Source organism: Erythrolamprus reginae, chromosome 2 (assembly GCF_031021105.1).
Source record: "Erythrolamprus reginae isolate rEryReg1 chromosome 2, rEryReg1.hap1, whole genome shotgun sequence".
In the NCBI taxonomy this organism is placed as follows: domain Eukaryota; kingdom Metazoa; phylum Chordata; class Lepidosauria; order Squamata; family Dipsadidae; genus Erythrolamprus; species Erythrolamprus reginae.
The window spans coordinates 165,741,317-165,767,236 of NC_091951.1; the positions used below are offsets into that span (position 1 = coordinate 165,741,317).

At 40.4% G+C, this 25,920-nt stretch overlaps 1 protein-coding gene across 5 annotated transcripts in view; it reads right to left on the reverse strand.

Moving 5' to 3' along the window:
* MAP2K6 (mitogen-activated protein kinase kinase 6) overlaps positions 1-25,920 on the reverse strand; it is a 130,548-nt gene that overhangs the window by 37,495 nt on the left and 67,133 nt on the right. For all 5 annotated transcript variants that reach the window (XM_070740276.1, XM_070740277.1, XM_070740273.1 and 2 more), the window contains exons 2-6: positions 16,329-16,395; positions 7,136-7,184; positions 6,017-6,130; positions 2,428-2,547; positions 1,127-1,243 (exon numbers count right to left, since the gene is read on the reverse strand). In XM_070740276.1, coding sequence (XP_070596377.1) covers positions 1,127-1,243; positions 2,428-2,547; positions 6,017-6,130; positions 7,136-7,184; positions 16,329-16,395 — 467 coding nt within the window. The remainder of the gene's footprint in view (positions 1-1,126; positions 1,244-2,427; positions 2,548-6,016; positions 6,131-7,135; positions 7,185-16,328; positions 16,396-25,920) is intronic.

A 25,920-nucleotide genomic window follows, 5' to 3' on the forward strand; every position in this document is an offset into this window, starting at 1 on the left:
TTTGTTTTAATTGAGGCAGATGGTCTGCAAACTGACTCAAAGCAGATCAGGCTGCACCCAGTACCTTTCTCCTGCCTCAAGAGTTTAAGAAGCTGCAGACTGCAGGCAGATAAACCAGTAAAAGCAAACAATTACATTTCTCTCCATTCTCCTTAGAGGTATGAAGAAAGAAAAGGAGGAAATCTAGCTCTGTGATTGACAGCTCTGGCTTCCAACCTATAGTTAAACACACACACACACACACACACTTTCAGTCCCAGTGTTCTGGAAAAGGTGTTACAACCCTCAATAAGCAAAACATAAATACAATCCTTTTTTTAGATTTTTTGTTTGTTTGGGGTTTTTAATTTTACAAAACAAACAGAAATGCCTTCATATTCCTTGGAACTCTGCCCCCAAATATACAGACTTTTTTTTTAAAAAAAGTATCAGAATATCAAGGTATTTAATGCAGAAGCCCTTGTATCAATTATCATATTTTTCAGAGTATAAAACACACTGGAATATAAGACGCACCTTAGTTTTGGGGAAGGAAAACAAGGTGGGCCAGAATTCTGCCTACCAGGTATTCATCTGGCTAGTGTCCTTAGTCTGGTCAGTTTCAGTGCATAAATCCCCTGATTGGGGATAAAAAAAACAGCTTCTAAAGTACAGCTGATCATCGGAGGGAACAGCAATGAGAAAAATAAGCAAAAGTGGAGAAAATCGCTAATATCTCATTAGGGCTGAAAAAAAGTTTCGAGAAAAGATACATTTGGAGTATAAGACACCCGCAAATTTTCAGCCTCTTTTGGGAATGGGGGAATATGTCTTATACTCTGAAAAATACGGAATCTTACCCCTGGCAGGCAATTTTCTGTACAAGGATTCTGCCTGGGGTTTGAACTAAAGTGGTTCATGCCTGAAGCAGGCAAAGTAAGGCCCAAATCAAATTTTATCTTCAATATCTGATCTACTAATTAAAAGAAACAATCCCTTAAAAAGCACGTTACATGTAATCCCCATTTAATAATAACAGCAACTGGGACTGCTGTTGCTAAGCAGTGTGGTCGCAATGCCCCCCCTCCCTTACATGTTAAATCATTTTTGGAAGAGAGTTACAATTTTTAAAAAATGGAGCACTTACAGAGACAGCTATTTTCCCTAAGATATCCTCAGGAATCGTTAAGCCCCTGTCAATCACTTGCTTGTAGAATTTGTCCAGTGAGGTATCCATCAATTCCATACAAATCCACACATCCCCCTAGACAAAAGGGAGTTGGAGAAAGAGGAAACAAGTAAGTGATGTTAAACTTTGACCAGTTTCTATCACCAAAACATATCCTTATCAAAACACGTATGCATTGCCTCCAAAAATTTCTTCTCCAATTATGTTAGATTTTAAATCAGGCTTCCTACCACACACAGAAATCTTTAGGGACCTGTGGGGAGCTGGAATGTGCTAAAAGTTCCTTTCCTGTAGTGTGGAATGTGAATTGTTTAGATTCACTGATTGATGGAAGCAATGAGCAATGGAAGTGTGGGGAAAAAGGCACCAGAAATTAGATAATAGTACAAAGAGAAAATAAATCATTTACAAGCTGCTTGTCAGATTAAAAACTCAGCTTGATCAATAAAATTCAACCAGTGAGAGGTCTACCTTTTAAACCACTGCTTTATTTGATTGTTTCTGAAAAGGATGAAAGGATATAGAAAGTAAGTCCTGCTAGCCATTTTTGTTATTGTTGTTTGGATTTTGCTATTTTAAAAGTCTAGCGTCGTAGTCTGGTACACTAAAACAGCCATAGTTAATGCAGCCCAACAAATGTCTTGCAGATCTGCCATAACTCTCCTTTTGTGGGATGATTTGGGATTACGCATCCTTCCAATACCTCTTTTGCTATTTTTCATTGTTGGATGAAAAGACATACTATTCTCCTCTGAGCTTTTCATCTTCTAGGTCAAATGAAATTTTGTTGTTCAGAACCTTCTGTCCGTGCCTGGTTTTCTTGTGTTTTCTGTATATACTGAAGATATTTTGCATCAACTGAATTGTCTCCTGGGGTCCTACTGTAACAACTGGTTGTGTGCAATTTGCAAATGATTTAAAGAAGAGCTTTGGGCTTTATTTGACCACAGCAAGCTCTCTGCCAGTTATTAAAGCAGTCCGTCTTTTTTCACAAGGTACAAGCCCCTGAATAATCTTTACCAATTACAGACTAAAGTATTTTGGTTTGTCGTGAGGCATATTAAATAATAGGATGAGATGGAGTTTGAATAACTGAAATCCATGCATTATTTGCTTTCAGATCCAATCACTTGCCAAATGAAGGACTAAACTAGGAATAGCCCAGCAGGTTACCCACTCCCAGGCTAAATGACCATCCAGTTAATATAGTATAATTTTCTATGTCCTAGATAAAAGTGTGAGAAAGTGCTAAGTCCTACCTCTCGAAATAGTGCACCGTAGAACGTGACAGTGAAATGACAGTCTACAGTTCTCATAGAAATGTCCAAGTCCATCAGTAGCCTCTTCTGTTCCTGGCTATTCACTGTTGCTCGGATTCGCTGGAAAATAGAGCCGGTTTACATGTTCACTCTTCCTATTCTTAATCATGGATACTTAATAATAATAATAATAATGATAATAATAATAATGATAATAATAATAATAACAACATCAACAACAACAACAGTTTATTAGATTTGTATGCCGCCCCTCTCCGAAGACTCGGGGCAGCTCACAACATAACAGCAATACAATATAAATACAAATCTAATGTTAAAAAATTAAAAAACTAATTTAAAATACATTGTTATAAAAAACCTTATCTACTACACAATCATACACACTCAGGCTGACTGAACATAACCATAATAAAGGTCAGCAAAAAAAGAGGGGAGATTAATCCCCCCACGCCTGGCAGCAAAGGTGAGTCTTCAACATTTTGCGGAAGGCGAGGTGGGTAGGGGCAGTTCGACTCTCCGGGGAGAGTTGACTCGAGGGCCGGGGCCGCCACAGAGAAGGCTCTTCCCCTGGGTCCCATCAGACAGCATTGTTTTGTTGACAGGACCTGGAGAAGGCCAACTCTGTGGTCCGATGCTATGTAGGGCAACAGACAACAACAGACAACAACCTGGCTGTCAAAATGATGACATTCCCACAAAGAGGTCTTACCAGATGCAAACCTTCTCTTTCCTGATCTTACTGGATGAACAAAATCAACCAAAGAGAGGGTTACAGACATGTCCGGGCCATCAGCCCATTGGGTGCTTAAAGAAAATAACTACTTTTTGAATCACACCGCAAAATTAATTGGCAGCCAATGCTGTTTTCACAGCAGTAGTATTAGATTGGTAGACCTAGGAGTTTGGTTTATTTTATCAAGCAAATTTAACCAGTTATTTTTCTAGTGGCTCATCCCTTTTACTGCAGGACAAGGAAGAACAAATGCCTGCTGACCCACCCTCAGAAGCTGGAAGCCTTCAAATTAGGTTAGTTTAAAGATGGCAGCTACAAACGTTCAAGCCAGCCAATGTTGTGGCTTGGGTGTTTTTAATCCCCTGAATCCCAGCATCCTTTGAGAAAACTCAGTGCTTTTCTGGGATTAAACAAGAAGGCTGCAGTCCTTAGCATACTTACCCAATACTGGTGCTGGTGGAGAGTAACTTCTTTGAAATCCAGGATAATTTACTATTGAGTGGATAAACATAAGCTTAGGCTACAAATGCCCCATAATGGACACTCCAATATGAAGCTTTTTAAAAACCTCTTTATGCCTTTGTGAAATGGGGGTGATGACATTTACCTCACAGGCATAATTTGTGTGAGATCCTCGGAGATGAGGTGCTATAGAAGGGCAAGCGATGATCGTTATTACAGAAGTGTTTTCCTGTCTTTTCCCCGATTATTTACTTTTGTTTTCTTGGGATGTCTATTATTAACAAAGCAACAAGGGCAGAGCACTGACTGAAGAGCAGAGGTGGGTTCCTCCCGCTTCGCTTGAAGCCGTATCGATCCACTGCTGACATCACAATGACATCACGAAATCAGTTCAGTCAGTGCCAGTCCATGGGCGCCATCTTTTTTTTTCTTCTTTTTTTAACTTTTTTTTATTTTATTTTATTATTTTATTTTTCTTCTGAGCATGTGCAGAAGCCAGGTTTCGGGCACTGCTTGTGGTCGCCATCTTGTTTTCAGCTTTTGGGAAGGGGACTTTTTGTTACTGCGCATGCACGCACAAGCACATGAGACGTGGCCACACGGTGTGGGAGGAAGAAAACCAGCAGGGCAGTAAGTTAGAACCCACCCCTGGTGAAGAGGGACCACAGAAAAAGCACCAGCTTTATTAAGGGTTTTGCACTATGGTTTAGCAGTAACTTGGATTCAGTAATATATTTGTATCAGGCTGGTAGCTGTCAAAACAGCTGGAATCTGTGACTAATATAATTGATAGGCAGTCTGGCACTCCATAGAAAATTTATATTTCATGTTATTGTAATTGCTTAAAAACAAGCTCGAGTCTGTTCCCCAAAGGCATACTTTACCATTCTCACAGTTTTGGAAGGGAAGTTTTTGTCATAATCAATTATATTTTGTATGCTAATCAGTTTCAGCAGAATCTGCCATCAATATATTCAGGGAATTTTTTTTTCCAAGTGTTTTAATTAAGTGGAAAGAGGACACAATGTTTCTTACTCTTTCCCTTTTAAATTTTCACATTTAAAATATTGCTTATCTTTATTCAGATGACAATCAATCCCAAAATGTTAATTTGGATCATCCATTGACAACTTTATTAATAAAGGAATCAGTTACAAAAAAATCATACATTTTATGAGCTTTTATGAAATGTAGTTTGTTAATACTTGATAGGAACATAATCATCATTTCTGCACGGAATGAAATTACCTAATGATATGATCTGTATGGGTGATTACCTACCATGAATTCATATTAAAACAAAAACACATTGATGCTTAACTGTAATGATATTCAAGGGTTATAATATTTATAGTAAATTCTGAGCATTATTGAAGGTGAGGCTTTAAATACATAATTCTAAATATACATAATTCTAAATATCTAAAGACATATTACAAAGATGTGAACTAACTAGAAGTTCTAAGGTATAAGTCACAATTTTTGTTTTTTTCAAATAACATGCTTTCTCCCTCCGCAGCCTGTCCTTAAGTGGGTGTGGGTGGGTGGGGAAGAGAGAGGGAGGGAGAGGGAAAGAAATATTTAAAACTTTACAATTAGTACTTCTTAACAACCCTAATTGGGGACGGAATTTCAATAGTTAACCTAAGTGACTGTTAGCTCTACTATGATAATCCGAGTAGTCCTGGTGATTACATGTGATGTTATGTATTTTATTACCATATTGCTTAACAATAGAAATTCCAGTCCCAATTACCATTGTTAAGCACGGACTACCTGTACACACATACACACACAATTCCTTCTCATTTTTAAAAAGAATATTTGCATAGAGAAATTCCACTCATTCCAAGCAATACTACTACTCTTGCTACTACTACTAATTTTTTATTATTATTATTATTATTATTATTATTATTATTATTATTATTATTATTAAACTCCTTTGAGCTATGGTAAATAAAAAATCTGTTTCCAATTTAAGCAGCCAAATACTTAGAAAAAAGCCGACACAGTAATAGTTAGATGTCAGTTGGTAAGGAAAAGAACCACAAATAATTTCTAAAGCCCTTTCCTGTGTATCACAAAAAAGAGAAAAAATATAACGGAATGTTTGAATTTAAAAATGGAAGCAGGACTTATGGAACATAAGCAGATACTAAATCAAAATTTATGAATGACTGCATGTGTGTAGAACTACACAACTTATGATTCAACAACATGCAAATGAGCCATTTGGAACTTTCAAAACTAAATGAAATTTCACCATTACACTTTGGCCTGATCTGATCCACTTTGCTGTTTCAAAATCCTGAAGAACAGCAGGGGTGAATTTGGATAGTTAATGCACACTAGGAGAGAATCTTACTCTACCTTCACTGCCATTATTTGCCCGCTGGGCATATGTCGCATCATCTCTACCACCCCATATGCACCACGTCCTAGTTCTGATATTGGCTCCAGGTCATCAGCTTTAACTTCAAAGTTCTATGAAGAAATAAAGTCAGGAAAACAAAACAGAAGTTAAAAGGCAGATCTTCATTCCAATTCAGCCAAAGCAGGTGAGCTGTTTAGCAATCCATTTTCTTGGACGTTGTGTTCCCTAAAGGTAAGTAATTAAACATGTGATTTTCACACATAAAATAAATAGTGCCTGATCTTTTGCATACTTTTTTTCTCATTTCACTAGATTAGACAAGTGATTTGTACAAGAGATATTCTCTCTCTGGAACCCAAAAGAATAGTAGTTCATTTTTATCCCTCTTCCATTCTCAGATCACTTCAGATGTAATTCAGCGCTAGATTTCACCACAGGTGAGAGATGCAGGAGGAGATGGGTTGTGGACAAGCACTCTGGATTATGGGCAAATGTGTGGTTGCTGCAAGGGGCGGCGGGGGGGAAGTGTCACAGCCAAGGTCCAGGTAGGCATTGCAGAGTACAGGTGGGTGAAAAAGCAGTAGGAACAGGAACAACTTTTGATTTCCCAAAGGCTTTCCCATTGATTTTGCTTCTAAGAAGCCATCAGAAAACGGAAAACACCGTAATTTGATCATGGCATGCTGTAATGTCATAATTGCAAGGTGGGAACTGGCCCTCATGTTGCCATGGTGACACTGGCAAAGCCAGAGCTCTGAGGACCATCTTTAAGTCCCTCATAATCATCACCATTATAACCATGAATGGTTGCTTAATGAGTGTCCACCTATATTGATGCTCTTTAAAGGAAAGTTAATTTAATGCCTGTAAAAATACCCCACGTCATTTAAAAACGTTAAAAGCTTTTTGAATACTGGGTTAAACAGCTAAGGATATAATAAATAAAAACGTAAATACAAGACTGAGAAATAAAATTACATACAGAGAAAGACACACACACACACATTTATAGGACTACTGTATTCATTCCTATTCACTTCTTTATTAATTTCCATCTTAGTTCTCCCAACAAGCACACAAGCAGACCTGCCCAACATATTTTATCTTCACCATACCTTGTCTCCAATATTAATGCAAGCTTTGGAATCCAAATCTCTAGGTGGTCTGTGAAATTAAGAAAAGTAAAATCAGAAAATAATCTGATTCATGCTTAGATCCACACCTATGAATACCTGTATAGAAAAATGCATTAATCTACTCAGAGAACAAAGGCTGATGGACCATTTTTTAAAATATATATACTGTATATATTAAGAGAGTTTGGAAATTAATACATTTTTAAATTGTATACAGTCATACCTTGTCTTACGAACCTAATTGGTTCCAGGGGGAGGTTCGTAAGACGAAAGGTTCGTAAGACGAAACATTGTTTCCCATAGGAAACAATGTAAAGTCAATTAATCCGTGCAACCCAAAAAAAACCCCGCAAAAAAACCGCTGCCGCCCGGCTGTGACCTTTTAAAACAGCCATGAGGCTTCCCAGCCGTCTCCCGAAGCCGAACGCCAAACCCAAATTTCTGCGTTTGGCGTTCGGAGGCTGCTGGAAAGCCGCACGGCTGTTTTAAAAGGTGACAGCCGGGCTGGGGGGGGGGGGTTGCTGGGAAGCCCCCCAGCCCGGCTGTGACCTTTTAAAACAGCCGCGCGGCTTCCCAGCCGTCTCCCGAAGCCAAACGCCAAACCCAAACTTCCGTGTTTGGTGTTCGGAGGCTGCTGGAAAGCTGCGCGGCTGTTTTAAAAGGTGACAGCCGGGCTGGGGGGCTTTCCAGCAGCCTCCGAACGCCAAACGCGGAAGTTTGGGTTTGGCGTTCGGCTTCGGGAGACGGCTGGGAAGCCGCGCGGCTGTTTTAAAAGGTCACAGCTGGGCTGGGGGGGTTGCTGGGAAGCCCCCCAGCCCGGCTGTGACCTTTTAAAACAGCCGCGCGGCTTCCCAGCCGTCTCCCGAAGCCAAACGCCAAACCCAAACTTCCGTGTTTGGCGTTCGGAGGCTGCTGGAAAGCCGCGCGGCTGTTTTAAAAGGTGACAGCCGGGCTGGGGGGCTTCCCAGCAGCCTCGGAACGCCAAACCCGGAAGTTCGGGTTTGGCGTTCGTATCACGAAAAAAGTTCGTAGGAAGAGGCAAATTTTTTCTGAAGCCCGGGTTCGTATCTTGAGTTGTTCGTAAGACGAGGGGTTCGTATCTTGAGGTACCACTGTACTTGGAAAATGCTGCTCTTTACTTGTGTATGTGAATTTCCTATCAAGTACTTTTTCAAATATGAATCTACATTTAGGGGCTTCCAGTGATTAGTTATCCCAATAAATTTTATCTCTATTTCAAGTTTTAAAAATATTTTAAATTAATATATGTATAATGATCAATAAAACATTTTTAATGTTAAGAACTTTTTTTAAAAAAGCAGCAGCAACAACTATAAAAAGGCAGTAACTATATTATTCAAAGGACTCCCAAAGTATAGTTTACAAACATACTAGTGTATACGACACTCCTGCCCTGCCCCCCCCCCCCCGCCAAAAGTGGGTGGAAATGTCTGTGCGTCTTACACAGCTAATGTTGCAAAAGTCCCTACTTCTCAGCAATTTATCCCCCCAGTCTGGAACACTTGATTGGCGATACTGCAGGAGGCAGATCTAGCTGCTTGAGCTAAATCAGGTTATGTTGAACCTGACCAGGCTTTTTGCTGTAAGGGAGCAAACTGTTGGGAAGTAGAGGCAGATTATTTTTTTCTTGTTTTCCTCCCCAAAAGCTAGGTATGTCTTAGAGTCTGGAGCATTTTATAGTCTAAAAAATATGGTAAATATATATTTTAAGCCTAAAAAAGTATCTTAAGTGTTAAACACTGATTTAATTGATTTCTTCCATTCTTTATATTACAGGTAAATTAACTTATGCAATTCTTCTTGGTGGTTAAAAATTTGGTCCCTTTTCATAGACCATCTTTTGAATAGTATTTCTTCAGAATATTATTTTGACGATTTTCCCATTCTTTAAAAGCCTTGATGAGACAAATTCAAGATGCAACAAATGCAGCATTCAACAAATGACTCAAGGGCCATTGTAATTATGGAAGGAAAGGGGTGGGTAGAATAAAAACATCCTTCTCTTTTTTCATTTCTGTAGTTATAAACGTTTGTGCCTATTTAAAATTAATTAAGTTATCAAAATGGAGAAAAGCCTACAGGACAACTGGGCTGGGATTCTGGTAGAGGACTTCCTAGAAGAAACTTGCAACCTAGAAGACCTGAGGGCAAAACCTTGATTTGCAACAATCACTAGGAGGAAACCCCAGTTGTCTTTGCTGCCTTGTCTCTTGTTTTCTGGGTTTGTATTATTAGCTTCAAAGTCTGATGGGGCCTGGAAAGCCCTTAATATCCTTTCCACTGCTTCCAGGAAAAAGATAATGTTTGCCTAGCGTGCAGGGTCATGGAGAGTGACTTGGAGTCTCGACATTTGCTGGATTAATGATTACTTGAGATACCTTGGCAAATTTGTTAGATAAAACAGAGACTTATTTTACTGAATTGTGTCAAGCTGTCCTTTCTTTCTAATTTGGCAGTCAGCTAGGATAACAACCTTTTTTCCCCCACTTGGCTTTTGACTGTGTCTGCTATATTTTCTTTCAAAAAGGAGGTCTGTTTTAGTTTATAAGTTCCTTTGGATGCAGTTTCCAAGACTTCATACAGTATCTGCTTTTTTTCACCGTGCTTCTCTCTTCTTTCAATTGATAACAAGGCATCCAGAATACCATCAGAAGTACAGTCTCCACCAAGAACTTGATACTCCTCTAGCAATCAATAGAAGGACTTCTTAAGGCTGAATGTTCTCTTGTGACCAATTTCCTAGAGCAGAACTATTTCTCTTCCCCTTTCTTTAGCTTTCAGTTGGCCATACCTGTATCACTGACAAATGTCAGGTGTGGCTGTCTCACCAGCAGACATTAAATAAGCCTGTGGTAGGGAAGAAGTTTGAAAGTGGGGAAGGTTTAAAGCTACTGTAGAATGATCAACAGATAAATTGAGGTGGACAAGATTATTTATGAAGACTATGTAAAAATAATTATTTGATAAAGATACAGATTTAAAGGGGCTTCCACTGTAAATAAGGTGTCATATGTATAGTTGCATTGTTCCAGTGTTCATGTTACATTTCTGGTTATTTGATGTAGCCCATCACAAGACTCTACTGCTGTCTCTATTGTCTTGCCTCTTGCCTTTTGCGTTATGATAGCCCCTAACCGTCTATTGTTTTTTTCAAAGTTTGTGTTTCTTCAAAGTGCAGTGACAGTGTCCTTTTTTGACCAGACACTAACACTCACTGCCCTAGTTTTCTGTACTATGATCAACATGTCTTGCAGGTCACTAAGTAAAATCATCAACAACATTAATAAATCAGGAGTCTGGGAGAGGGTTTTTAACCTTCTCTGCTCATTAATGCTAACCTATTATCCTAACACATAAAGACTATTGGCACAGGCTTCTCTGTGTGTATGTGTGTGTGTACATATACATACACATACATACATACATGCATACATACACAGTATATATGTTTTCATAGATTTTCATACAGTGGTACCTCTACTTACAAACTTAATTCGTTCCGTGACCAGGTTCTTAAGTAGAAAAGTTTGTAAGAAGAAGCAATTTTCCCCATAGGAATCAATGTAAAAGCTAATAATGTGTGCAATTGGGGAAACCATAGGGAGGGCGGAGGCCCTGTTTCCTCCCAGGAAATTCCTAGAGAGGTCCTACAGAGGTTTCTCCCTACCTTTTCTGGTTACAGTTTCGGAGGCTCGGGTTTGTAAGTGGAAAACGATTCTTGACAAGAGGCAAAAAAATATTGAACACCTGGTTCTTATCTAGAAAAGTTCGTAAGTAGAGGCCTTCTTGGGTAGAGGTACCACTGTATGTAGATAGTTGTGAGTTCGCGTTTTTTCCATGTAATATTTTGAGTGTCTTTGCGACATTTCGGTGAAATCACATTCGCCATCATCAGGCTGAAATTATTGGCTTCATGTTGCTTTGAGTATGGTTTGTTTGCAACTGCCGTTTTTTCTTTATAAATAGTGGTGGGGGGCAAAGAAAAATGTTTTCCAAGCCCTAAGTCTTTGCAGGGTTTTTTCCATTGCTCTACTTGCTGAGACTGTTTCTTTCCAGGTGCCAATGATGTTCCCAGCTCTTACTGGCTTTCAAGCTCTTTCATTGTTACTGTCTCAGAATTAAAAAAAAAAATTAAGCTCTTAACCAGGGGATAAAATAATGGCCAGACTAGCCAGATGTAAACAGATTCTTTTCCCTGCTTTCCTCCCCAAAAACTAAGGTGCGTCTTATACTCTGAAAAATACGGTATATGTATAAGTATATATACAGTATATGTATATATGTGTGCATTTATTACAATGTCACTGGCAATGTCTTAAATCTCGTCCACTCCAGTTCTGTGGAATATCTGCTGGAATTCATTGCATGTTGTAATGACAATATTTTCTCACTTTGCATTATGAACTGCTGCTGATTGGGAACTGGATAGGGAGTAATGATGATTGATAGCTGTTTCATATTTACCCCAATATCAAAATTTAGCTCTGACATATTCATGGAAGTTCTAAAAACTATTCAATGTTATATGAGGCAAGCCATTTAAAACAGACAGCAAATGTATATTTTGTACTGTACTGCCATTAAGGAGTTCTGAGTTATTTAAAAGCTTTTTTTAAAATGAACAATTTAAGAAAAGGAAATACTTATTTGAAATTTGAAATACAGTAAGCAAGTTTCTGTTGATATCAGAAGTTGAAAATTCATACGCACATGGACTTTGGATTAAGTTGAGGAATTCTGTTTAACATCTTCTGCAGAATCCAATTTGGGTTGGACCAGAAAGTTCATAAGTTTTGTAAGCTTTCAGACTTATACTAGAACCCATCTTCAGGGAATTTCTCTCTAGCAGAGTCTGTGCTGTGTGTGGTATTTATAGTGCCTATTGTAAGTGGCTTTTTAGATGTTGATTGGGGTGTGTTGATGGCTGGCTTTTAAGTCATTAGCTGTTGTTTGCTTGTACAGCCCAGCCCTTGCCTTCTACTTGATAGGCTGGTGGTAAATCAGTACTCCTATTGACTTGGGTTGGGGGGGTGTTAGGGTTTCCCAGGCTTCAATCACTCCCCCAGCTGTTTTTGTGCCTACTTGTCCAACAATCTTGGTTTCTGAAAAGTTGAATGTGTGTCCTTGTTCATTGCCGTATGAGTTTACCAACGAGCTCGGGTCTCCTTGTTTGACCGCTTGCAGTCTGATCTGAAAGTCAATGGTCCTGGTGATCAATCCAGGTTGTATCCTGCCTCATTATCCTGGGACACATATATTCCCTTCATTTGTTAACATCATTTGATTTTTCTGTGTTAAGCTGTAGTTGACGTAAGCAAGAGTCATTTTAAAAAGAAACATTGTGGTTTGTTTGTAAGAGAAGGGGTTTCAGAACACAGAGGAAGAGGAGAGAAAAATAGTGCTCTTTTACAGTTTGTATTTCTGAATTCAAGGGGGAGAGGATATAACTGGCTGTAAGGGGAAATTCTATTGGCTGATTGTGTTTTTGAATTCAGGGAGGAGGGGACTAGACTGGGAAGTATAAAAGAGTGAGAAAAACCATTTTAAACTGCACTTTCAGAACACAGAGGAAGAGGAGAGAAAAATAGTGCTCTTTTACAGTTTGTATTTCTGAATTCAAGGGGGAGAGGATATAACTGGCTGTAAGGGGAAATTCTATTGGCTGATTGTGTTTTTGAATTCAGGGAGGAGGGGACTAGACTGGGAAGTATAAAAGAGTGAGAAAAACCATTTTAAACTGCACTTTCAGAACACAGAGGAAGAGGAGAGAAAAATAGTGGCCCGCGCGCCTGGCGGAGTGCGAATTATATAACTATAAACCAAAATCAGCAAAGTTTGGTAGCAATAGGGGTTCATTTTCTTGCTAAGTACCTGTATTTCAATACATTGTTAAGATGATTGGCTTGGTGCAGTGTAACACTTGTTTGGCTGTTGTGTTCCGTAGTACCTTGTGGAACTTGGGGTACTGCCCTCTTTGCATTAGGACATCTAGGTTAGATGGCGAGATCTCTAGATTGCAGTCCTTAGTTTGTAGCTTGCAGGCAGAAGTGGAAAGATTGTCCCAGCCACGTGCTGTAATGCAGCCATGTGTGCAGCCTCCACTTCCACAGTGCCCCCCGAGGAGGAGGGCTGTTTGGACAACTGTTGGTTCAGGAAGATTACGTGCAGTTGAACAAAAACATAACAATTTTGGTCTCTCTGTATCCAATTCCTATAATGTTCTTGCGGATTTAAATAGTAAGGATGTTGTAGATATTAGCAAGGCCCCTCAGGCGGAGAATGAGGGGATGTTCAAAGGAGAAGTTGTTGTAAATGAGGAGCATAGTGTCACCAAACCAAGTCCAGTTAGTAGAAATAAGGAGAGGACACATGTTCTTGTGGGTGACTCGATTGTCAGAGGTGTTGATTTGGGACAGAGGAAGGATGTGGTGAAGGTGATGAGGTGTCTTCCAGGAGCCACTGCCCACAGGGACAGGAGGCGGATTACAAACATTGTCAAGGCTGTGAGTAAAGGTAATAAAGTTGATGTGGTGGTGCATCTTGGCACAAACGATTTGTCCCAGAGAAATGTTAATGTAGTAAAAAGAGATTTTCAATGTCTAAGTGTGGAGCTGGGTAAAATAACTGATTCAGTGACTTTCTCAGAGGTGTTACCGGTTTGTGGCCAGGAGGGTAAAACAAGTTGTATCAGAGAGTTTAATGTGTGGTTAAGGCAGTGGTGTAAAGCTGAAGGTTTTGGTTATGTAAGTCATGATGTCAGTAGGTGGTCTAATAGGGAGTTGTTTAAGAGGGATGGTTTGCATCCATCATACAGAGGTACCCAGGTGCTTGGTGAGGAATTCAGAACTTTTTTGGACAGGCATTTAAACTAGGTAAAGGGGACAGAGATGTACCAGATGTGGAGGATTTCTGTCCCCGACCAATGAGGATAAATCAGTTTCTGGAAGCTTATGAAAAGGGAGCTGTAAATAAAATAGATGTAGTTGTTGATGATAAGGGGCAAACTAATAATGAAAATAATGTTCTTCGGGTAATGTACACGAATGCTCGAAGCTTGAGCAACAAGCTCTGTGAGTTAATGGCCATAATATCTAGAGATAATTTGGATCTGGTTGCCATAACTGAGACATGGTTTAAGGATTCTAATGAATGGGAAATATCCATACCAGGATATACACTGTATAGGAAGGATAGAATAGAGAGAAGGGGAGGTGGAGTAGCCATTTATGTTAAAGAAAGTCTAAAAACAATACTAATTCAAAATACATGTAAAGATCTGGAGACCCTCTGGATTTGCATGCAAAATAAAGACGGTTCTGTCATTAGAATTGGGGTGATCTATAGGCCTCCAGGGCAATCTGAGGAACATGACAACAAGATGGTGGATGAGATTACCCTAATGGCAGTAAAGGGAGATATTGTGGTTATGGGTGATTTCAACATGCCTGATGTTGACTGGAATATCCCCAGTGCCCTTACATGCAAAAGTAAGAATATAGTAGAGGCCTTTACAGGAGCAGCTATGGCACAGCTAGTTAAGACACCAACTAGAGGGGAGAATATTCTAGATTTAGTTTTTACAAATGGGAATCGGGTTTCAGAGGTCAAGATGGGAGAAAATTTAGGTTGCAGTGACCATCTATGTTTGTGGTTTGATGTAAAAACTGATTGTGAGCAATCCTATACTGTAAATGATTTAGCGTTACTAGATAAATGGTCAAAGCAATGGAAACTGCAGTTTAATGTTTCCAAATGTAAAATAATGCACTTGGGGAAAAGGAATCCTAAATCTGAGTATTGCATTGGCAGTTCTGTGTTAGCAAAAACTTCAGAAGAGAAGGATTTTGGGGTAGTGATTTCTGACAGTCTCAAAATGGGTGAGCAGTGTGGTCGGGCGGTAGGAAAGGCAAGTAGGATGCTTGGCTGCATAGCTAGAGGTATAACAAGCAGGAAGAGGGAGATTGTGATCCCCTTATATAGAGCGCTGGTGAGACCACATTTGGAGTACTGTGTTCAGTTCTGGAGACCTCACCTACAAAAAGATATTGACAAAATTGAACGGGTCCAAAGATGGGCTACAAGAATGGTGGAAGGTCTTAAGTATAAAATGTATCAGGAAAGACTTAATGAACTCAATCTGTATAGTCTGGAAGACAGAAGGAAAAGGGGGGACATGATCGTAACATTTAAACATGTTAAAGGGTTAAATAGGGTTCAGGAGGGAAGTGTTTTTAACAGGAAAGTGAACACAAGAACAAGGGGACACAATCTGAAGTTAGTTGGGGGAAAGATCAAAGGCAACATGAGAAAATATTATTTTACTGAAAGAGTAGTAGATCCTTGGAACAAACTTCCAGCAGACGTGGTTGGTAAATCCACAGTAACCGAATTTAAACATGCCTGGGATAAACATATATCCATTGTAAGATAAAATACAGGAAATAGTAAAAGGGCAGACTAGATGGACCATGAGGTCTTTTTCTGCCGTCAGTCTTCTATATTTCTATGTTTCTATGTTTCTATGTTTATGATAAAGTTCATCAGTGCCCAGGTTACTTGGAGCTATTTCTGCCATATATAATGCAAGATAAATAAGATATTTTCCAGGTAAGTCTACTTGCCTGAGCAATTCATCAAATCAGATTAAATGAGCAAAATTGAAGATTTACAGTATATCTCCCTAGGCACACAATTAAAATAAAAGAATGTTAGCAGAAAGGAGTCATAATGAACCCTATCTTCAGCAGTATATAAGAAATGAAGGCCAAATGTAACGTGTATCTTTTGTGGTGAGTAAAATGTATTTTGAGGAATTCATAATTTAGAGAAATTATTTATTCTTTCAATCACAATACTATCTCTATAGGAGTGCAAGGGTGTGATGGCTCAAGCGTTTAAAGATGCTGAGCTTATCAGCTGGAAAACTGACAGCCCACCTAGCAGTTCAAAAGCATGCAAATGTGAGTCGAATAATAGGTACCACTTTGGTGTGAAGGTAAAGACATTCCATAAATCTATGACCACAAAAATTATCTTTGGACAATGTTGACTCCCTGGGACAAGAAATGGAATGAAGAGGGGATTGAAGTGCTCCAGCCCCCTCTCCATGTCCCCTACCCACCCCATCATAACAATATTAAAATATACATACGTTGAGCTTGTCTGTGGTTGTTCAAATGCTTCTTTAGGAATTTTCAAACCTGGGTTTTTCTTCTTGCCTGAAATTTAAAAAGAATGCATTAATTTTTTATTAAGGTTTAGCGTCATTTTGCAGTCTGCCACAGACATCAATCACTTTATTTGAGGAATATTTCAGAGTGCAAGGTTCAGCATACGAAGTCTGTGGCTGAAACTTTACCATAACTCATAATTTCTTAGAAATCCAAGCCTTAAAATGATCTGGAGGGAATGACGTACGATGCAAGTGGTAAACCTGAAAAGCCAAGTGGATGCCTTTGCAAGTCTTCAAAGAAAAGAGCTTTTGTCAGAGCCTTTTAATAGCTTGGAATCTCTCACCCTGACCCTTCCTGACCCTAATGTATTTTAACATCAAGGATGCCAGAAAGGAACCAAATTACACATCTTACTTAAAATTGCATGAATGGAACTTATTCCAAGCAATTGAAAGCTTTCTTAGTCAAGACTGACTGGCTTGAACAAATGTGTAAGGCTCTAATAATACTCAAGTTAATGCTTCTGTAAGGCCCAGTGGTGGGCTGCTGCTTTGGATTGGTTAAAGATGAACTGGAAGTTCTGAGGATCAGCTGGCTCCGCCCATCTACTCCTGCCCTATATTTTCTTCTTTCTGGCTCAGCTAATTCACGCAGCACAGCTGATTACTGCGCCTCCGCTGTTCTACTTACAGGGACGGCCTTAGAAGATAAGCAACTGAACTTCAAATTGCCGTATTTTGAATATTATGCGCAAGTGCGTTAGGCATGACCACAGAACAGGGTGTTAAACCAGTTGCAGCCCATCACTGTGTAAATCTATTTTGCTCAAATTTATTTATTGGATTTGTATGCCGTCCCTCTCCGTAGACTCGCATTAGCATTAAAAAGAGCTCTAAGATGACTTCCAATTACTTTAAATTTGAACACAGATAGCCAAAAAGATAAACTAGGCAATTTCAACAAGCAAACTACCCAAATCTCTTAAGTGTCCTTTATTGTAATTGCACCTCGTACAATGAAATTAAATCATTTTACATCCTGCTGTGATTCTACGGGTAGGAAGAAGGACAATTTATTTGGTTTATCACTGAAAAACCCTGACCGCTAGTTTGGACACCTGTGCCTTCATCATTTTATATATGGCAACATCACAATGTGAACCGGTAGGGAAGGTAGATAGAACTCACCCCTGCCCTGGTTCTAACTTATACTACACCCCCTTCTTATGGCTTTCTTAGTAAGCTACATTTTAACTTCTATTCTGAAAATATAAGTTGTGGTTAGTCTGATCTTGGATAATTTTTCTAAGTATAGGCAAGTCTGCTTCCTATTACTGTTGTTCTGGGTAGCAGCTAGCAGACATCCATTAATTGCCAGCAAAGAGTTACATAAAACTAAATGATGAAAAATTAATTTGGGTGTACAACTATCTTGGAAGATCTGTATTCATGGTTATACTGACTATGGCTTTTAAGGGGGAAATAATAAGAGCTATTTGAGAAGTGTGATCTAGGCAACTAGGTCACTCTCTCTTCCAACAGCTTTGAGGAACATACTTAAAATGTCAACAATGATTGTCAGGGGCTGTTTCTTCTTAATATTCAGTGTACTATATTGTTTCCAATATTACAGTATCTCCAAAGGATACATAAAATGCACCAGAAAAATAATAAACTGTTAAAAACATGCACAGGAAGAAGGAGAAGAAAATGAAAACAAAACAAAACTGATTTGGGATTCACTCTGAGTGTGACAATAAATCACTTTCAAGAAACAGAAACACAGTCGCAGGAGCTTAGTTGTAGAAGATGCAAGGCCATGGCTCGGCTTCCCATTGATAAGTTTGTTTCGTTCTTTTTTAGGAAGATGGGAAAGAAACTCTTACAATGATGATCTGTCACTGCAGAATCTGGAAATCTAACCGTATTTATGCAATACATCAGTTCAAGGGTGTAAACTCTACATCTTATTCATAAATGTCCAAAGATACTTCACCAGAAGAGCCCTTCACTCCTCCACTCTAAATAGAATACCCTATGAGACTAGACTTTCAATCCTGGGCCTAGAAAGTTTAGAACTAAGACGCCTTAAACAAGATCTAAGTATTGCCCACAAGATCATATGCTGCAACATCCTGCCTGTCGGCGGCTACTTTAGCTTCAACCACAACAACACAAGAGCACACAACAGATTTAAACTTAATATTAACCGCTCCAAACTTGACTGTAAAAAATATGACTTCAGTAACCGAGTTGTCGAAGCGTGGAACTCATTACCGGACTCCATAGTATCATCCCCAATCCCCCAACACTTTACCCTTAGATTATCTACGGTTGACCTATCCAGATTCCTAAGAGGTCAGTAAGGGGCGAGTACAAGTGCACTAGAGTGCCTTCCGTCCCCTGTCCTATTGCTCTCCTATATCTCCTGTACCTTTCTTCTATTCCTATATCTCTTCTTCTGTTCTTTCATTGATATGTTCTATTACTATATCTTCTTTTCTATTATTTCTTAGATATATTTTACTATGAGTATCTCCTCTATAACCTTCATCATGTATTTTACTATGTGTATATATATATATACCCACTAAAACCCTCATTGTGTATTGGACAAAATAAATAAAATAAATAAAATAAATAAATTAAATTCCACTCATTTCTCAGTTCTGGAGATGAAGAGCACCTGCAGGGTCTTAACAGCTATGCCTTTTTTTCCACATTAGCCAGCTTCAACCTCCTGGCCTCATGTTGCAATTATTTGTAACCTATGACAATCATTAAGTGTTGTACTACATGATTCTTGACAAATCTATATTTTCTTTAATCTACATTGAGAGCATAGGCACCAAAGACAAATTCCTTGTGTGTCCAATCACACTTGGCCAATAAAGAATTCTATTCTATTCTATTCCATTTCTCGACTTACGGACCACAATTGAATCCAAAATTTCCATTGACAAGCAAGGCAGTGGTTAAACGACTTTTGCTCCATTTTATGACCTTTCTTGCCTTTGTAATGGTTAAGGGAATGACTGAAGTTGTTACATTAGTAACATAGTTATTAAGTGAATCTGGCTTCCCTACTGACTTTGCTTGTCACAAGACCGCAAATGATGATCTACGGCTGTCATGAATACATGCCAGTTACTAAGTCTCCAGATTTTGGTTACCTGACTACAGGAATGCTACAACGGGCGTGTGAAAAATAGATGTAAGACACTTTTCTCAGTGCCACTGTAACTCAGTCACTAAATGAATGATTGTAAGTCAAGGACTAACTGTACAGTATTTCGTGCCATTTATATCATAAGGAAAATCCCGAACCTGACTCAGAGGATTAATAAACCTTCAGGGCATTTATTTCAAAATAGGAGTCACAAGTACACATCATCAATCAATTGCTACATTTTTCATGGGTTTCTAGACCTGTGATGGCAAACCTATGGCACACGTGCCAGAGATGGCAAACAGAGCCCTCTGTGGGCATGCACACCATCACCCCAACTCAGCCAGCTGGTCATCGGGTTTCCTGTGCTTGCAACTTCAAGTTTGGGCACTCCGTGCCTAAAAGGTTCACCATCACTGTTCTAGACCAAGTGCAAACACACTACAGTACCTAAGCATGAGTTACCCATATGTATAATAAGCATTCCTGGTCACAAAAATAAATCGAGCCTCAGTTACATAATGGGAACGTAGAAATATCACATTTTCAATATACCCAATTGATACACATTTTGTAAAGATTCAAACTCTGGGTTTTGGTTTTTTTTAAAAATCTTCTTCTACTCATCACTGCATTCAAACCCTGGTTCAGAACATATAAATTGCGGCTTCAAATGTTAGCAAAAGACCACAGCCAAGTTTTCGTAATTTATTAATGATACTTAACCCCAAAATTCTCAACGGCCACTACTCCTGATTTTATACAGAGGTAGCACAGAAAGAAAACAATGCTAGGGTATCACACACTGTAACTGCTAACTATAGTTATACTTTCTCATTGTCACAGCATGCTCATTGAGAGAAAGATAACCCAGAGTTTCTCCAAATTTCAAAGACCCTTCAAAATTTAAAGCCCCACTAACATAGGCTAACATATAGAACAGACATACCATTTAATTTCAGATTAACAGTTAAGCAGCCTCACTGTCTCACTGTGATATCGCACTCTGATGAAGTTTGGTCTCACATCATTATCCAACTACAGGGAAGTATTATCTACTCTGGAATCTGGTGGATTCTTAAATAGGATATTGATGGGAATTGCTGAGTGTATTAATACCCTATGTGATTCTCTTACTGTAGCTTTACAATATAAGTAATATTGGCCTACGTCAGTGTCCCACAATCTTTTGGGCATCAGGAACTGGTTCCGTGGAGAGATTTTTCCGTGGACCATAGGAGGTGTGGTTTTCCATCAGTGGTGGGTTGCGCACCGGTTCGCCCTGGTTCGGCAGCGGCAGGAGGCTCCTCCCACCCACTCGGACATCTCTGCACATGTGCAAAAGCACTGCACCTGCAGACTCCCAATAGCGAACCAGTAGCAAAGTTAATTGAAAACCAATACTGTTTTTCATGCTTCCTGCATCCTGCGGATGGGGCTTTGCTTGTCTGCGCAGACCAGCTGCTGGCATGTTGCGGTTCCAGGACTGGTCCAAAGATTCTGGTCTACATGACTTTGGCTTCCTACTCTGGTGTACCTTGAAGAGCTGACAATACCTCTCCTGAAGAGCAGATGATAAGAAAGGATTGCTGTCTAAATAAGCTGCTTTTCCAATGTCTGTAATGGGATGCTAGTCTGATCCAGTGAGCCTCTTAAACCCATATTAGCTAAATCTGCAAGATTTATTGCATTCCTTAAGTTCTCATTTCAAACATTTACACCCTTAGACTAAACAAGAGCCACTAAGGGAAGGTGCTTTCTGGCCAAATCTTCAGATCCCCACTCACATAAAATAAACTAAGAAACAAAACAGCTATTTGTCTTTCAGAGGAATCTTGCACAGGATGACTGGAGGTCTGGGCCTCACAAATGCACTTTCCCTCTTAGGTCTCTAAGGACCCAAATGGAGCTTCGATTCTTCTGAACTGACACCTGAAATGAATGACATACGCAAGGTTTTAGCTAATCCAATCTTCTCATGCTACTGAATTACATCGTTTTCATGTATTGAGTTGCTTCTTCAAATTAAACTCCTTCATGAAGCCATTCTTTATGAGGCCCTAATAGCTGAGACCCGTTTAAACAGCCATACTACCCAGTTTCCCCAAAAATAAGACGTACCCCGAAAGTAAGGTATATCAGAGATTTTGCAGAATTTGCTAATATAAGGCACCCCCCAAAAATAAGGCGTAGTCAAGTTTACATACGGTACAATGGAAAAACATACGGTACCATTCAAAGCTGTTCATAGCAGTACCGTAATAATGTGGCATCCCCGGCTGGCCCCTTCCATTGCTTTGTACCATCCAGTACAGCAGCCCCGAGTCTGCGGAGAGGGGCGGCATACAAATTTGATTAATAAATTACAGTCTCCACTACAGTGCATAGACTGTAGTTCCTCTGGTGACCGGAAGCTGCAATATCAGAAGTGTACTGTTGTACCATATAAGTGCCGTCACTTTTGTGTGTGGGTGCCATACTGACAGGTACCGTACCATAATCAGTGTACGGTACACTTTCTTTGGGGGTGTCAGCTTTTCTGCCTGTGAATTTGTCTTATTTGAGAAATATAAGCCCCCCCCCCCCCCCCCGAAAATAAGACGTAGCACAACTTTGGAGTAAAAATTAATATAAGACTGTGTCTTATTTTCGGGGAAACACAGTAGCTGTTTGGAGTGATTAAGCTGGGTGCTCTTCAGTCAGCCATCCTCTTTCAGCCCTAAAGGGAAGGTGAACTACTTTTAAAATCTTGCCAAGAAAACTGTGGAGTCTAAGACAGTGATCGAGAAATATGACACATGTGTCAAGGGTGGCACACGACACTTTGGATGACATGCCAGCATTCAACAAAATCCAACAACTATTCTCAAAATTACATCCCATTCTTGTGAAACTTTCAGGGTCCAGGTGGGAATAGAGACCTGAAATAAAATGTGCTCTGTGAAGCCTCCAAATCCACAGGAAGTTGCACAAAAGGGTCACACTCATGTGGCCTGTGGAACCTCTGAATATTGAGAGGCCCATGAGAACAGGATATACTTTTTGCATGATTTTTGGAGGCTGCAAAGGCCATGGAAGAGTAGCTATTGCTATCATCTCTGGTCTCTATGAGAAAGGGTTCCAAAGCACAGCCAAAGAGATTCCCCCCCTTCAAAAGCCCCAAAAGTGAGCTTCCAGCAGTTCTTGGCATCCATCTGCCATACCGTAACAAAGGAAGTGATAGATCAGGCTGAAAACGTGGCCACAGCTAAGATGGTGCCTGCTATAAACTCAGCTGCAGCAATAACTTTGGACAGATCCTGGTGACTCCAGAGGTCCTCCAAAGGAATTCTGTCCTGCAACTGGCAAAGCCACCGCAACAAAACCCTGGTGAAAAAAGGAGGCCATGATATGGGCCCAAATAGTCCTGGAGTTGGCCTGATGAGCCTTGCACAGGGTGATCTCCTCCCATCATTCATCGGCTTTCAAAGTATCATCTGCATCCAGAGGCAAGATGGAATTTGTAGCCACCAGCGCATCCACCTGTGGCAACTGGATCAACTGGAACAGGTTGGGTTCCACAGAGAAACAGGTGTTCTCTGTACTGTTAGGCCGCTGAGTGCTGGCTGGAGAGTTCCATTGGTGCCTAATCACGTCCAGAAACATGTTGGGAATTGGGATGGCATCAATTGTATCCTCCTGTTCAGAAAAGAGAAAGTCCCCCTGCCCCCAGGGCCCTGGGGCTGCAGAAGGTCATTAGTATCAGTGCCCAGGCAGGCCATGGCCAGAGCCTTGACCAGAAGCTATCTAAATAAAGCTGGACCAAACAGGCCCTTGAAGCAAGGTTTGGATGAAGTTTCCAGATCCAGATACAAATAATCCATCTCCTTCACAAGCTCCCCCTCAGAAATTGAAATCTGTCTGGCATCTGACTGACCAGTAGAATAGGCCCCTCCTAACCCAAATCCCATCTGGGCCATCATACACTGGAGGCAGAACTGCAGGGGCAACAAGTCTCTGATGCAGTTCAGCAGCAATGCCCTCCTTGATGACCGCAGTCAGACAAGCCTTAACTGAAGAAGGAATCTCTTGGTCCAAAACCTCCTCCTGGTGAAGCCCTGCTGCAGCAGGGGTAAAGGTGGCTGAGGGGGAAGCCTGATGACCACCCTTGGAAGCTGACATGCTCTGGGTAGGTCACGAATCCAGAACCTCCAGACAATCAGAGGTAGGTCACCCCTGGGACCCTGCACCGTTGTCCATGCTCCGATCAGAATGAGCGGCCATAAACAGCTGGGAATCAGCCAAAGCAGCCAGCCCAGAAGCCTCCTCAAGTACCCTACAATACCCAGCTGAGGAGTTGTTAAGGTCTCCTCTGCCCTTGAGAACTCCTTGTCTAACACCCTTTGGCATTTGAGACCTGCCTTCAAATCAGCCTTAAGAAGCCTTCATGGAAGCCGGACCCATCATTTTAAATGACAGCCACGTCAAAATAATAATGGCCCTTGAGGAAAAATGGGCCAGAAAGGCAAGTTGCATAACCTTTGTCCCCCAAAACATGGTGTTTGTGCAAAAAACTCCAATCCAAAATGGCACCCGGGTCAAAAAATGTGAATCTCAATGGTCCCAGAAGGCAAAATGGCAATCCCACCAAAAATACAGTTAAAGCCAGAATGGTAAAACAACTCCTGGCAACACAGAAGTGCTCCAGAAACCTCACTGAAGTCGGATCAACCCCCTGCCGAATTAATGCGAGTGGAGCAGCCAGCCAAGTCACAGCCGGAGCAAACAAGTACTCCTCGATGGGAATGGCATGAAAGTGAGCAATGGCACTAGCCGACAGCCTCCTGAGCCAACAAACGGACTGAAACTCGAGCATAGCAAAGATGTTAAAAGCCCTGCTCCAACACTCACCCTGCAGCCAGACACACAGATAAAGTGAATAGCCCACCTGGGCGCCCAAAGGCAGCATAAGACAGGCATTCGTAGTCATATGAATTCCTTCAAGAAGGCAAAGTGTTGTTGTTCCAATGGATGGAAAACAAAATAAAAAGGATTCAGGGAAAGTCCAGGATGGAATAAATACAAAAATAAATTAAACAACTCAAAGCTCACAGGAGCTGATAGGAAAGTGTCCATGAGCTGAGCACTGAGTTGAACGACTGAGGATTATGTCATCAGAGATGATGATGGTGAGGATCACCAAATCATCAGAAAATTCAACCATCATTAGAACCTCAGGAAATTCAACCCAGTCCATAGAGCTATGGGGCTAGAGTAACCCATCCTAGGCTCTTCCTTCGATGTGAGGGGAAACTGTTTCTCTTGTGTTTGGGAATGTGATATGCTCACCGAGTCAAGTTAGGCATTGTTTGAATTTTCGAGTCAAGGCAGTCGCTAAGAATCAAGGCTGACTTCAATGCTCCCCCCTCCCCAGAAAAAAAGCACAACTCAAAAGTTACAAGGCTGCCCGGGGATAACACTGTCCAGCCATTTGGAACTGATGAACGTATCGAGAATTTCGAGGAGTCCCGAATGGCTGCTGTGGGAAATAACCAATTACAAAGCACCAATTTATCATGATGTTATCCCTCTGGAACTATTCTACTTAGACAGATTCCTTTCTTGTTCTTTTTAAGGCAGGTAGACACTTGGCTGCAACCATCCCTTATTTTTTCCATATTATGGTCTGTTTGGTGCTAAGGGCAGAGGATGTTGGATGTTGTTTTGCAGCATAATGGCTTTCCGTTACCTATGATTGACAGTCAAGGGCATCAGGGAGCCTGGAAATTGAAAAGGAGAAAGGCTATAGCTGTGACAGAGGCTGGTGAGCCACACTGGGATCCATAAAGATAATAGAACCCAGTTCAGGCATGATTTAAATGCAGCTACTTCTTTAGCTCTCAATCTTGCACAATACCTAGTACATTTGCAGGAAAGGAGAGCAAAGACAAGACTGCTAAGCCTCACAGGAGACTTAAAACCTAAGAAAAGACCTGTTACATCAGGTCAAGGCCCATTTTATTCAGTATTTTGTGTTGTGTATCACCTTTCTCAGTCCATCAGGTATTTGCAAACAGAGTCCTCTCATGGTTGTTCCCCTGCAAATGATGTGTTGTCACCAATTTTAAAGTAAATAAGGAGTCTTCCACATTAATAGCCTGGATTTAGATAATTCCCTTTTAAAGCCATGCAAGTTAGGGACATCACCATCTCTCATGGTAATTAATGCCAGATTAATTATGCTCTGTGCAAATGTAATTTGCACTTCCTTAAACAGCCTCTTGTTCTAATGCTTTGAGAAAGCAACAAAATGTTTTCTCCGTCTACTTTTTCTTCCTCCTTCTCTTCATTTTGTCCATGCTCCTGTTCATTTTGTCTACCCCATGCTCTGTGCATAGACCAATTCAGCTATTCAGGCATCTT